We start from the raw sequence: 14,737 nt of genomic DNA on the forward strand, positions 1-14,737 counted from the left end.
TACACCCACTTACATGTAAGAGAGTCTATACAATAGTCGTCGACTTTGTCATGAGGTGCCTAAAAAGGAACCTTTCATGCTGCCCGAGCCACAAGTCATCATGGCGGTTCCTGGTGGGTTTTGGCTAAAACATTGATTGACAGATCTCTCCCTATACCCAACAGGGGGTCCTGCCAATCGAGGCTGGTGGGGAATGAAAAACTCCCCCTGATGATTTGTGATTCAGACAGCATGAAAGTGATGACAGGTTCCCTTTAAATGGGCACGGTCACTTTAAAAAGAAACTTTTGACATGTTGTAGAGACACGGTCAGGGTCTGAGTCTTCTGATTGCTAGAAGAGTACGCTAAGCGAGACAACTTACAATGAAAGTCTATGGGATTGTCTTGGTCAGCCTGGCTTCTCTCCCTGCTCGTTCTAACAATTTGTCAGGGTCTGAAAACTTTTGACAATTCTCTACAAGACGTGAAGTTTTTTTAAAGCGATAGTTACATTAAGGTGTCATGTAACAATACATGCCCTATAGCTACAGTCTAGTTCAATGTTTCCCAAACAGTGTGAAAAACTACAACTCTCAGCATGCCTGGACAGCCTTCGGCTGTCCAGGCATGCTGAGAGTTGTAGTTTTTCCCCAACCAACGTGCCTTCAGCTGTTGTAACACTGGTCTAGTAAAAATACACCCAGTAACAAGTTAAAAAAAATGTAAATCCCCTTTAAATGCAGACCTATATTACTATTAGATAATATATAACTGAGGAAGATAAAATGGGGAGGGGCAGACAATTCACCAACACTGCAGCTTAACTACATGTACCAGTATGATGTGCTAAAACAAATATATGTACAGTTCCAGAAGAAGCCACCTATTGTCTACAAGTTTAGGGTCTGGTCATACACAGCAGTGTTGTTGCAGACGATTCTGTGACTATCCCCTTTATGAGAATGGGGACTGCAGGAATCCATGGGCTCGCCACCAACACAATTCAGATAAACGCAACTAGGTTTTAGTAGTCTGCATGTCCTTCTGTATGTCACTACACCGTGTGCGTATTTAGTGTGAGCACTGGAAACGCTGCCCGCTGTAGATCCCTACTTTTCTGGGTGGCGACAATGAGAGGGTGAGGTGTCAAAACAAATGCAAAGAAAAAGGGGATTCACTGGGGTGGTCCCTGGTGGCTTCTGCCTGCTCCGATGGTCTGGATTAATAGCTCTCACCCTGTTCAGGTATAGGTAGGGATCTATCAATCAACATTCATTGGGCAGAGAAAAGCCACCCCTATAGACTTGGTTCGGGCAGCATGAAAGCGATGACAGGTTGCCCTTTAAGGTGCTCGGTATGGATAAATCTCAACCCACAAAGAGCACTTAGGCTGGGTTCACACCACGTTTTAGGCAATAGAGGTCCTGGTAGGTAGAAACAGCTGATCGGCACTGCTCTATCCCTCTCTGTCAGGGTGGAAAGCACTTCGTAGGGGGAACTGTATATGGAGGTGCTCAACTACTTAGAAAAGCAGACTGTCCAAAATTCATCATAAAAGAGAATGAACGTAGTGGCACTCACCAGATTCGTTGCTTTATAAGTTACTTTTATTCCATAAGAAAGTGCAATTACATGGACGGCATCTGCTCCAGCCGGACCGGGACGTCAGTGCGTTCGCTTGCTGGGTTACAATTATTTCACACTTGTGCGCTTCAACAGACCCCATGTAGGTCTGTTGAAGCGCGCAAGCGTGAAACAATTGTAACCCAGCAAGCGAATGCACTGGCGTCCCGGTATGGCTGGATCAGATGCCGTCCATGTCATTGCACTTTCTTATGGAATAAAAGTAACTTATAAAGCAACAAATCTGGTGAGTGCCACTACGTTCATTCTCTTTTATGATGAATTTTAGGCAATACAGGACCGCTTACAGCTGGAGGGAGCTAAAACCAGATGCTCCCGTATCCCTGCCGTATGAGGCCCGTATGCAACGTATTTCAATGAGCCGACCGGAGTGAAACACTGACTCCGGTCGGCTCATTTTTGCCCCATATGCGGTTTTCCCACCGGTTGGCTCATTGAAATACATTACATACGGGAGTGCCCGGTTTTAGCTCCCCCCAGCTGTATGCGGTCCCGTATTGCCTAAAAGGTGGTGTGAACCAAGCCCAACACAGAAAATCAAGAACATGTTTTATTCTTTTATGGCAAGAAAAAAAAAAAAAAACAAACACCCATGTTTTCAAGTACACAAGGGTATTCATCCAGCTTTCCCAGACTCCTCATATCAAGCTAGCCTGGGTAAACACTCCCTGACAAAAAAAAAAAAACTAAAACAGATCTGCCGTTCAGGCGCCTGGGATAGCGGTGTTGCTTTCTTAGGAACAAATATAACTATTAAGTGTTTTGACATCTTGAGATAAGAGGATGCCCTAAGGACTTATACTTACCCGTAAAGGGGTATAATGATTGTTTCTTCATTTTTTTTTTTTTTAGGCTTAAGAGAACTAGAAGAGTAAATAAGTAAGCACCTCCATGGAAACAAATTAATTCAGATTTCGGAACCTCACAATTTTTCAGCTCCATTCACTTGTTACTGCGAGAATATATTTTATAATGTTTTATTAAAAAAAAAAATCCCTATCCTCCCAATTTGTATTGGCATCCTGCAGGTAAAGACCACCCATATAGGACAGAAGGGAAGACCTGAGAGATTGTATGACCCCGCTGGTCTTCCTTCGGTTTAGGACTTCTGTATAGATATCTAAAAGGCGATGGCTACAGCTGTTGTGCAGGTGGGGATAAGGGAAACATGACAACCATTTGTTTGTGTCCTTATCTGTGGGGTATACAGGATGCAAAGTTGGGTGGTGGAGGTAGACGTTTCACACTAGTTTCTTGGCCTCGAAGAAGCTCTTCAGGTGTCTCATTTGCCAGATGCCAGTGAGGATGAGGATAAGAGTCTGGGCAATAGACCACCACAGGACACGTTGATTTGTGCTCTCGCTGGTTAGTCGGAATCGCTCCTCGCGGTACTGCAACATAAATGAAAGAATCAGTAGATGCATAAAATGTTTATTTTCCTATTATACAAGTACATTTAGGGTGTATACAAACTATTGTTCTCTAATATTAACCATTCTTTTTTTGGAAGGGAATACACTAACACTTTACTTTTGGCCACTCAGGTGCTAACATTTTACATGTTTAGTCATGGAGCTTTTCCAGTTAATTTACTACTATAAAATGTATGTCACAGGGTGGTAACCGGAATAACACAGAACCCAGTGGCTGTTGTGGGGTCAGATACAGATAAGCAGTGTCAACACATTTCCATTCCAAATGTAACTAACAGTATATGCTACAAAAGAAAGTACAGTGGTCCCTCAAGTTACAATATTAATTGGTTCCAGGACGACCATTGTATGTTGAAACCATTGTATGTTGAGACCAGAACTCTATGGAAACCTGGTAATTGGTTCTAAAGGCCCAAAATGTCATCCAAAAATAGGACAAAGTGAGAATAAAAATAAAATTAAAAAAAAGTAGATAACTAATATAGATAAAGAAAGTTTTTACATATAAAAGTAAGAAAGATCTCCTGGGAGCTGTAATCACTGTCTATGTCAGTGTTTCCCAAGCAGGGAGCCTCCAGCTGTTGCAAAACTACAACTCCCAGCATGCCCGGACAGCCAAAGGCTGTCCGGGCATGCTGGGAGTTGTAGTTTTGCAACATCTGGGGGCACCCTGCTTGGGAAACACTGTCTATGTAGAGGACAGGAGCTTCTTCAGGGTCCTGTACAGTACACAGTGTCCTAAAAAAAATAATGGAGTCGTCCTCACTTGCTGTCCTAAGGACAGAACATGTAATACCTCCCTGTACTGTAGGGGGCAGTGTCAGACACCAGTCAGTGCATACGGTTCAGTAATACAGGGGTTTTACCAGTGAATGTCCATTTTGATTGGTCGGTTCTTCCAGCCATTGGCACGTTTCACAGATCTGGACTGTCTGTACATTGTATGTTGAGTCTGGTTTCAACTTACGATGGTCCAGAAAAGACCATTGTATGTTGAAACTATTGTATGTTGAGGCCATTGTAAGTTGAGGGATCACTGTATAGCAAATATTGTAAGCTGCTTTACTGTGATACGGTACAGTGATCCCCCGACCTACGATGGCCCCAACATACGATCATTTAAACATACGATGGCCTCTCAGAGGCAGCATTAACATACGATGCTTTTGTATGTCGGGACCATCGCATAAACAGCTATCCGGCAGCGCAGACTGACGGACCGGAGCGGCGGGGACACGCAAGTATAACTTTGTATATTATTACTGCACGGAACCCTCAAGATACGATCAATTCAAGTAACGATGGTTCATTTGGAACGAATTACCATCGTATGTTGAGGGATCACTATATTAGAAACAAACAGTATCCATCAGAAATGGCTAGTACAGTGGTCTCAAACTGTGGCTCTCCAGATGTTGCAAAACTACAACTCCCAGCATGCCCGGACAGCCGTTGGCTATCCGGGCATGCTGGGAGTTGTGGTTTTGCAACATCTGGAGGGCCACAGTTTGAGACCGCTGGGCTAGTATGAGAACTAGTGAATGGTATAGAGTCGATGGCCCAGCAGAAGGCAAATGTGGTATCAATCCTCCCCTTCCACAAAACAATAGGGTCGGGCAGGTGAAATCCAACATTCCCAACACTTCTCTCCCCCCGACATCATAGAAAGTCAGCTAGTCCTGATGAAATCGAGTCAGCTGACTACTCACTATGTCATTTTCTCTGTTCTTGCCACATATCCTTCTGCATTATGAGACAGTATCTCGCTCAGTCCCCATAGCAGTTGTCTCCAGCTTCAGACCCAGCATAATGTAATTATATGGTAATAGGTCTTGTGCTTAAGCAAAATGTCCCATCTCAAATTGAAGAGCAATGTGTGGCAGGAGCAGAGAGAACAGCACAGTTCAAGCATTTAGGTGTCCAATATTAAATGCAACCCATTCAGACAAATTACTTTTGTGTACAGAGCTGCACTATACTAATTTGTCTAAAATGCATAAGAGATAACCCTTTAACGACCAAGGAAGTAAATGGTCGTCCTGGTGCTGCGGTATTTAGCGCACAGGAGGTATATTTACACCCTGTACATGACCGCGAGCACAGGAGCGATGCTTGGATCATGCGCAGCTGGACCCGGCTGCTAATTGCAGCCAGGGACCCGCCGGTAATGGCCGACATCCGCAATCATGCGGATGTCTGCCATTAACCCCTCAGATGATGTGATCAATACAGATAACGGCATCTGCAGGAGTGCAATCAGAAATATGGATGATCGGATCGCCCGCAGCGCTGTGATCTGATCATCCAGAATGGCACACGGAGGTCCCCTCACCTGCCTCCACTGCCTTCCATGGGTCTTCTGCTCTGGTCTGAGATCGAGCAGACCAGAGCAGAAGATGACAGTTAATACTGATCAGTGCTATGCCCTTCCAAAATTAGCAAAATTGCAGTTTTCTTTTTAATTTCCCCACACAAATAGTATTTTTTTGGTTGTGCCATACAATTATGGTAAAATGAGTGATGTCATTATGCAGGACAACTGGTCGCGCAAAAAACAAGCCCTCATACTGGTCTGTGGATGAAAATATAAAATTTACGATTTTTAGAAGACGTGGAGGAAAAAACAAAAATGCAAAAATAAAATTGGCCTGGTCCTTAAAGCGTACCTAATCCTGACCATGGACATCTACATTTTTATGTGTCTAGCACCTTTATTTATTTTTTTATTACACTTTTAATTTAGCTCACTAGTCTGAATTCCTCTCAAAGGGAGGGGGCGTGGCCTCACTGTGCAGGTCTCCGCCCCCTCCCTCAGTATGCTGTCTGCTCACATCTCCCCTAGCATTAGCAAAACTACAACTCCCAGCTTGTCCTCACTGACAGTAGCGGGACACAAGCTGACAGTGGGAGGATATTTCCTCCAGCTGTGAGCCCTGCGCTCACAGCTGTCAATCAAGGAAGTGTGTCCATGACATAGGTGATGACGCATGGACACAGCAGGACTAGTATGTGTCCAGGCAGGCAAAGGGCCAGTTATTTGACTGTCTTTTTCAGTATGAAATACTGAAAAATTTCTAATGAAAGCAATTGCAAAACATATTGGTTTTGCATGCTTTACAACATATCAAAAGTTTTTGTATCTGACAGTGCCCATTTAAGGTAAAAATGGGCTTGGTCCTTAAGGGGTTAAAGGGAATTTATCGGCTCTAGATTATGATTAATGCTCAAGCATCAAAGAGGCTGTGTGTGCAGAAGCATGCAAGCCTTCTCTCTCCCCCACCCCTTCATGCCTTGACTGACTGATGTACAGGACTTGTCTTTTAGCCCCCGAGGCAGGGAAGGGGCATGTATCTATGGGCTCACACGTCCTCTCTGACTTGACCTTTGAGCATTATCTGCAGCTTAAAGATTCCCTTTAAAAGCTGTGAGAATGTGGCAAATTTAGCCTTTGACAGTCAAGAAAAAGTACTACTGTGTGTAAAATACTGTACAAGCTCCCCAACCAGAGCTCCCCATCTTACCCTCTGGTAGTTCTGCTCCTTTTGGATTTGTTCCACCTGATCCAAGAGCTGTCTGACCCGGAGCTGTAATTCTGTAAGTTTGTCATTTGCTGCGATTTCTGGGTAATTGTTTGTGTGTTCTCCGATCTGTATGTCTAAATGAACTCTCTGAAAGGGAAAGAGAGGCGTCATATCATTGAAACATAGAATGTGTCGGCAGATAAGAACCATTTGCCCCATCTAGTCTTCCCCAATAATCTGAATCCTAGCAATAGTCCTTGGCCCTATTTTATATGAAGGATAGCCTTATCTTAAACTCCTTCACTGTATTTGCGGCTAACCCTCCTGCAGGAAGACTATTCCATGCATCCACTACTCTCTCAGAAAATACCCAATATTACAGAAGATGCTGATAAAGGTAACTGCATAAATTATAGGACCACTGAAGATAGTGAAGAGTGCTGTACTTGGCTATCTTTAGTAGAATAAGAATAAAGTGGTAGTGTGTATACACTTAATGAATAGGACTCATGGGCGTGGTATAATTGCTTTGGCAACCATACCACCCTGCATCTCTCCAAGTCAGTGTTTCCCAACCTGGGCATCTCCACCTGTTGTAAAACTACAACTCCAAGCATGCCCAGACAGCCAGAGGCTGTCCGGGCATGCTGGGAGTTGTAGTTTTGCAACAGCTGGAGGCACCCAGGTTGGGAAACACTACTCCATGCCGCGCAAAACTAGAGCTATGCTTTAAAGGGGTACTCCACTGGAAAAAAAAACTTTTTTATAAATCAACTGGTGCCAGAAAGTTAAACAGATTTGTTAAATACTTTTATTAAAAAAATCTTAATCCTTCCCGTATTTATCAGCTGCTATTATGATCCACAGGAAGTTCTTTTTGAATTTACTTCCTGCCTGACTACAGTGCTCTCTGCTGACACCTTTGTCCATTTTAGGAACTGTCCAGAGCAGGAGAGCTTTTCTATGGGGATTCGCTCCTAAAATGTACAGAGGTGTCAGCAGAGAGCACTGTGGTCAGGCAGAAAGGAAATTCAAAAAGAAAACAACTTCCTGTGGATCATACGGCAGCTGATACGTACTGGAAGGATAAAGATTTTTTTTTAACAGAAGTAATTTAAAAATCTGTAACTTTCTGGCCCCGGTTGATTTAAGAATTTTTTTTTTACAGTGGAGTATCCCTTTAATATGTCTCTAAGAGTCAGTACCGACCTTGTAAAATGATGACCATTCATCTCAGTGTACTATTGTGTAAAATATTCCAGCTGGTCATTGCTCCTCCTCCCCCCTTTAAACAAAAATCATCCAATAAATCGTATATTGTTCAGCTATGTGTTCAGCTACTAGTGGGGGTTTCCTACTGAAGACTCCCCCCTACCTATACAAAACTGGAAGTCGCAATCATATAAAATATATGGTCTAACCAGCTTTCCTCCAGCAAATAGAGACATTCTTGTAGAGTTAGAGTGCAGACATATCTGGTGCTCTCCAGGGGTGTGAGATGTAAAGGTAAATCTGCCTTCTGAGCCGTACTGCCTGGACATGATGACCTGCAGAGAAAGAAAATTCAGCGTGTTTTTATAAAATTGTAGTTAGTTAATGTTATAAATGCATCTAAATATTCTATAAAACATTAAAAGGAGGAGAACTCCGGAATATAAAAATTGTCGCCCATACTGCCGGCAGTAAAAAATAAAGATGTACATACCTTGCTTCGCTCCCCCGGGGCCTCCGGTAACCGGCTCCTCTCTCCGCAGCGATCCTCTTCCTGGTTGCCGGTGGTTGGAGAGTCACACTGCGCTCAGCCAATCACCAGCCGCAGCGAAGTCCGACTCGGCCAGCGATAGGCTGAGCGGCAGTGTGAAAACACTTCAGGACACAAAATTCTTCACTACACCGGCACCTGCTGCTGGGGCCGAAAACGTCACACTGCCGCTCAGCCTATCACCGGCCAAGTCGGGACTTCACTGCGGCTGGTGATTGGCTGAGCGCAGTAAGACACTCTGACCACCGGCAACCAGGAAGAGGATCACGGCGGAGACCGCAGGAAGGTATGTACATCTTTATTTTTTTACTGCCGGCAGTATGGGGGACAATTTTTACATTCCGTAGTTCTCCTTTAATCATGTATAGCAAAAAGCAATCAGAAAACCAAAATGTGTAGACCACTAGCATACCTTATTACCAGAGGGGAACCCCTGAATATGTTTCCAATTCCAGGGAAACCCCTAATGTCTTTCGTGTCTCAAAGAAGCCCGATGTATAGGATAGGTAAAACCCTCTATAAATCTTGTACCGTGCTATAATTGGGATCCGATATCTTTAGGCTATGTTCACACAACGGAACGTCCAATATTCTACTTAGAAATGGAGTCCCATTGATTTCCATGGTATTCTGCTGCACTGTGCACTAGGGATCGACCCATTATCGGTTTGGCCGATAATCGCGATTTTGGACATTATCGGTATCGGCAATTACCGTGCCGATAATGCCCCGCCCATCGCCACCGCTACGATGAACAGGAGGAAGTCAGTCTAGATTTTCTATTGTTAGGCCATGTTCACATAATGAAATTTCCGAGCTCAATTTAGCGGAAAAATTCAGCTCAGAAATTCTGTTTTTCAATGAGATTCTGCTGCACCATGCACAAGGGGGATGTCCACCAAAGCAATGTACACATTCATTTTTCTGGCACAATCCACTCGAAAATATATTGCTGTCTAAGGAGTCTACGCAATCCCAGGAGGTCCAGTTTTCTAGGCGGACATTCGGCAAATTTTCCGTCAAGTGAACCTAGCGACAGAACTTGTTGTTGCTCTGTTCTGCTCATGAATTAAAGAACATACACACTTTCCCAAAGGTCCTCCTATTGTCCATTATGCCAGCAGCTAGGAAATCCCCGCCGAAAATCTTAGCCCAATTCTTGCTAATGGCCGCGAGTTCTGTGATCCCGAGACATTGGAGAGATTCCCTTCCTCCCACAGTCTCTGAATGGTACAATGAGATCCTCTTCATTTACCATATGGAGGAGCTTATGGCTGACTCCTCAGGTCACAATGAGGCTATGTGGCGACCTGGGGTCCTTGGCTTGCTTTCCTTGAAACCTCACTCTACAGGGAGGGGTGATCCCCTGAACCCCGCTTTACATGGTTGACCTCTTCTCTGGACCCGCTGAACAGTTCAACAGGGAGACGATGTTCAACCGCGGTTCTGGTACTGGAGACAGGCGTCTGGCGATTCGGGTGTTGATCTTCTTTGTTTCCCTTCATGTTCTTCTCTTCTTCGAACCCCCCCCCCCCCCGTCCTTTTCCTTTCTCTTCCCAATCTCTCCCTCCCGTACCCCCTCCTCCTCGTTTTTTACCACTCACACTTTTTCTACCTCCCCCCTCACCCCGCCCTACCCCCGTTTCAGCTTGATTGTTCTCCAGTGCGGCATGATCGAGAAATGTTGCCTTGCTCTTTGGCCTCACAGGTCCCACATGATGATGTATGTTTGTTATGCGAGGGTTGCCGGTTCTATAGCTCTTGCGCTCTCTCATGTACGTTATGCTGTACTGAATTATTATTATTTTTTTTTTTTTCTTATTGAAGTTTGTTTTACCCTGTTCTTTCCTATAATAAACTTTCTTTGAATATAAAAAAAAATAAAAAAAAATAAAAAATAAAAAAGAACAGAACAGACACACTGACAGAGATATGGTTCAGACATCACACAAAATGGCAGGCACCACGCATTAGTCATAGATGATTCAAGTCGATCATACTCCCGAAAATACTAAAGCCGGGCCAAGGGTAACATTACTTATATAGTGGTGAATATCTTTTCACATATAAACCCTTTCTCAGCATCAGTCTGGAAGATCTGGATCTTTATGACAATGACCAGATTCATTGTGTTTCCCAACCAGGGCGTTGCAAAACTCCAATACCCAGAATGCCTGGCTCCGAAATTATTATTTCACAGAAAATGTGAGAATTTATTTAACCCATTAAGGACCGACCCATTTTTTACCTCTATGACCAGGCTCTTTTTTTTTTTTTTTATTTGACATGTATCTCTTTAAATGGTAATAACTTATTAGTAGAACGCTTTTTCTGAGCAGAGCGATTCTGAGATTGTTTTATCGTGACATATTGTACTTTATATAGCTGGTGCATTTTTGTTGACACATGAAGCATTTTTTTATGGTGTACTCTGTGCGGTAAAAGTGATGTTATATTTAATCTGTGGGTCAGTACGATTATGGCGATACCCATTTTATATGGCTTTCTATGTTCTTTTTCCTTTTCTGAGCAAAATTCTTTTTCTGCCATTCATTCTCCAACAGCCGTAACTTTTTATTTTTTGTCCGACGCCATTGAGTAAGGGCTTATTTTTTGCGGGATGAGCTGTACTTTTTATTGGTATCATTTTTGTGCTACGTGCTACCTTTTGATCTTTTTTATTCCACTATTTGTCCCAAAATTGGCGAATGTTGTGCTTTTTTTTATGTTTTATTTTTATTTTATTTTTTTACAGCATTCACCGTGCGGGATAATTTACATTAGTTTTATAGTTCACGTCATTACGGACGTAGCAATACCTATTATGTATATGATTTGTGTTTTTGATCTTTTTTGGTGATAATACAGGGCTTTTTTTTGGGAAAGGGGCATTTTTTTTTTTTTTTTTTTTTACACTTCATACTTTTATTAAAGAACTTTTTATTTTTTACAGGTTATACTATGCTGCAATACATTTGTACTGCAGCACAGTATGACCTGATGAGCTGCAGACACTACAGCCTGTGCAATCCAGCCGCTGGCTGGATCTCACAGGCTTCCGTAGCAGGCATACAGGAGGTCATGATCTGACCTCCTGCTGCCATAGCAACCAACAGCGACCCGCGATTGTATCGCGGCGCCGCCATTGGAGAACAGGGGGAGAGTGCTCCCCCTGTCAACACCATAGATGCCGTGATCAGGACCGGCGCGATCGCGGCTCCTGCGGGACTCCGGCTGTGATTGACAGCCGGGTCCCGTCGTCGATCTCCTGCGCTGCCCGCGGCAGTGCTGGCGATCGTTATGACGTATGCAGACGTCCAATTGCGCGAACGTGTCGGATGATGCATAAAAGCCCCTTTCTTTACCTTGCCATCTGGGTCCTTCACCTCAACATGCATGCCCAGACCTGGAGTAGATGGCAGAAATGTCTCTGCCTGTTTGTCCCACAGCTGAGTCTTGTAGTTTCCTGAAATGATTATAAAAAAAATCCACAAATTATAAAACTGGTCTTCTATGACAGTGTTCACACAGTTTGGATGGGTTATTTATTTTTTGAAAGCTTTTTGGTCTGACTGCTGGGTGCCCCAGTGCTATGTCCAGAGCGGGGCGCACTCTCCCATATTCAATGCACGAAGCATGTGCCAACCCACTCTTCCATGCAGAGGGGAGAGTTGGGGCCTCGTTCTGAAGATCTTGGGGGTCCCAAAGAACAAATGGAGATGTTTTTAGGGTCTGAAATACTGCAAATGAATTTTTTCTGCTTTTTGATAAAGCAAACACTTTGCAAAAACTGGCCAAAGACGGCTGTTTATAATCATCATACTGTTACTGACCAAATCCTGTATACTGAGATGAATATTACCAATATAGATTAAGAAATATTATCATCATACATATTACTATCATACTGACCAGATCCTGTTAAAGGAGTAGTCCAGTGGTGATTCAGTGGTGAGCAACTTATCCCCTATCCTAAGGATAGGGGATAAGTTGCAGATCGCGGGGGGTCCGACCGCTGGGGCCCCCTGCGATCTCCTGTACGGAGCCCCGACAGCCCGCGGGAAGGGGGCGTGTCGACCTCCGCACGAGGCGGCGGCTGACACGCCCCCTCAATACAACTCTATGGCAGAGCCGAAGCGCTGCCTTCGGCAATCTCCGGCTCTGCCATAGAGATGTATTGAGGGGGCGTGTCGGCCGCCGCCTCGTGCGGGGGTCGACACCCGCTATCTCGGCGGAGAGCCGGGGCCCCGTACAGAGAGATCGCAGGGGGCCCCAGCGGTCGGACCCCCCCCCCCCCCGCGATCTCAAACTTATCCCCTATCCTTAGGATAGGGGATAAGTTTTTCACCACTGGACTACCCCCTTAACAGACTAATATTACCAATAATACCAGTATACAAGGAGGAAATATTATCACCATACATATTACCATCATACTGTTACTGACCAAATCCTGTATACTTAGACCAATATTACCAGTATACAATAAACATTTAACAGTTTTCTACCCTGTCACATATGGCTGTACACTGTCTACCATTTCTATAGCAAACTTTCCTACATGTCTGTATGTACCCTCTATTGCTCTTTGTTATCAGCGATTTTTGCTTGAGAGGAGACCTTCCATCCGCTCCCGCACTGAGGAAGCTCCACTGTTCGCCCTGTCATCCATAGTCGTTCAGGACTTGCCGCACAATAAAATTACATCATTTATTCGTGCAGTAGGTCCTGTCCCACTATAGATAAAGCTTAAGAGAAGGTCCTTCACCACTAACAGAGCGAAGGCTGTAGATGCCTTAGGGCAGGAGTGGAGAAAAGGGGAGTACAACTTTTATTATTTGGGGGGAAATAACTTAATGGGCGGAATCTACCTACTTGACTTCCTAGCTACTGGGGGCTTTTATTTAAAAAGTGGAGGGTTCCCTACCTAACTACTGGGGGCTTCAACCTTATAGGAGTATTCCCTACTTGCCTATCTTCTGGGGGCTTCTACCTGAAAGGAGAGAATTCCCTACCTTCTGGGGATTTCTACCTAACAGGGGGACAGAATTCCCTATGTACCTACTTGCTTCTGCCTATAAGAGGGGATTCCCTACCTAACGGGGACAGAATTCCCTACGTACCTATTTGCTTCTGCCTATAAGGGGGGGGGGGGGGGTTTCCTACTTAACAAGGGGACAGAATTCCCTACGTACCTACTTGCTTCTGCCTATAAAGGGGGGATTCAAACCTCACTACTGGAGGCATATCTTAATTATAAGTTCTGTCACATGACATTAAAGAAAATGTCTGGTAATTTTGGTTTGTGTTGTGTCGGTACTTGTACGCTGTTGGGTCATCCCTCCTATATAATGAACTGATAATAGTAAGGATGTGTTTGCACTGGGTTTGTTCCTGTTTAACCTATAGGTTATTTAGGAAAAAAAAATTACAGAAACGAGAAAAAAAAAAAACGGATGCCAGTGAATGCAATTTGTTTCCAATTGTCTTACATTATTAAAAATAAAATGAAAGTACTTTAACAGAAATGGCAAATGAATTAAAAAGACATATCAGGCGTTCGCACCGCCTTATTGCTATTTATATAATGTATATATTTTATATCAGTGTTTCCCAATCGGTGGGCCTCCAGCTGTTTGACAACTACAACTCCCAGCATGCCTGGACAGCCAAAAATAATGCAAAACAGCAGCCTCCGTGTTATTACATCTTTTTATAAGATGCATTTTTTTTTTTTAGGTTCACTGCCCCTTTAATTTAAGCCCAAACAACTTTTTAAAAGAAAGGTTACCAAGGAAACAATCTCCGAAATGACGTTGTTTGAATCTTACAAACCGGTTGCCACAGCAACCCTGAAGGCACCTGCCTGTCGCCTTAACCCCGTCAGCACCGAGCTGAAGCTGCACCTGCCGCTCTCACCTATGACCATGGTCTCATCCGGGATCTCCTCAATGAAGCAGCGCTTCTCCGTCTCCCCGATGTGAAAGTAGAGGCCCCGGGACAGGCCGAGGTGCAGCAGCAGCACCAGTAGGGGGAGTAGTTTGGATTTGGGGGACCCGCAGCCCGGGGCGAGGGGAGACATGACTGACAGTAGAGATAGTACAGAGGGGTGCGCTCACAGAAGCCTCCTGCTGCGTGTCACGCCTCCATCCGGAAAGAGACGACGCGCCCTGATTGGCTGTACACTGCCTATAGGCGGAGTTAAGCTGAGGTCAGAGCGAGGCTTGGTTCCGGAAAAGTGCAACGTCACCACTGTCCGGAGTGAAACGTCACCCCTAGAGCGGCCATCTTACATCCTGCTGGGAGTGATGTCATTGCTCAACGGTTTTTGATTACTATTGTTCAATTTGGTTATTATTGTTATTTTTTTACATAAATAATAGCATCACCAATATAC

At 44.2% G+C, this 14,737-nt stretch overlaps 1 protein-coding gene across 2 annotated transcripts; it reads right to left on the minus strand.

Moving 5' to 3' along the window:
- Positions 1 to 2,609: 2,609 nt before the first annotated feature.
- TMED4 (transmembrane p24 trafficking protein 4) lies at positions 2,610 to 14,499 on the minus strand. Of its 2 annotated transcripts, none has more exons than XM_056571233.1 (5): positions 14,260 to 14,499; positions 11,706 to 11,806; positions 8,000 to 8,125; positions 6,579 to 6,725; positions 2,610 to 3,015 (listed from the first exon to the last, which is right to left on the minus strand). In XM_056571233.1, the coding sequence occupies exons 1-5, from the start codon at positions 14,420 to 14,422 to the stop codon at positions 2,866 to 2,868; spliced, it is 687 nt and encodes a 228-aa protein (XP_056427208.1). In that variant the 5' UTR covers positions 14,423 to 14,499; the 3' UTR covers positions 2,610 to 2,865. The 2 variants fall into 2 exon arrangements, with proteins under 2 accessions (XP_056427208.1, XP_056427209.1); XM_056571234.1 differs by lacking the exon at positions 14,260 to 14,499 and adding an exon at positions 14,132 to 14,245.
- Positions 14,500 to 14,737: the final 238 nt, after the last annotated feature.

Source organism: Hyla sarda, chromosome 4 (genome assembly GCF_029499605.1).
Source record: "Hyla sarda isolate aHylSar1 chromosome 4, aHylSar1.hap1, whole genome shotgun sequence".
In the NCBI taxonomy this organism is placed as follows: Eukaryota; Metazoa; Chordata; class Amphibia; order Anura; family Hylidae; genus Hyla; species Hyla sarda.

What these genes read in the sequence shown, in the direction of transcription:
- TMED4 (XM_056571233.1), bottom strand. Translation starts at nt 14,422, where the DNA reads ATGTCTCCCCTCGCCCCGGGCTGCGGGTCCCCCAAATCCAAACTACTC. An exon ending in TGAAGGACCCAGATGGCAAG is followed by an intron (nt 8,126 to 11,705) that starts GTAAAGAAAGGG and finishes CTTTCTCTGCAG; the next exon opens with GTCATCATGTCCAGGCAGTA. An exon ending in AGGAGCAGAACTACCAGAGG is followed by an intron (nt 3,016 to 6,578) that starts GTAAGATGGGGA and finishes TTTATGTTGCAG; the next exon opens with TACCGCGAGGAGCGATTCCG.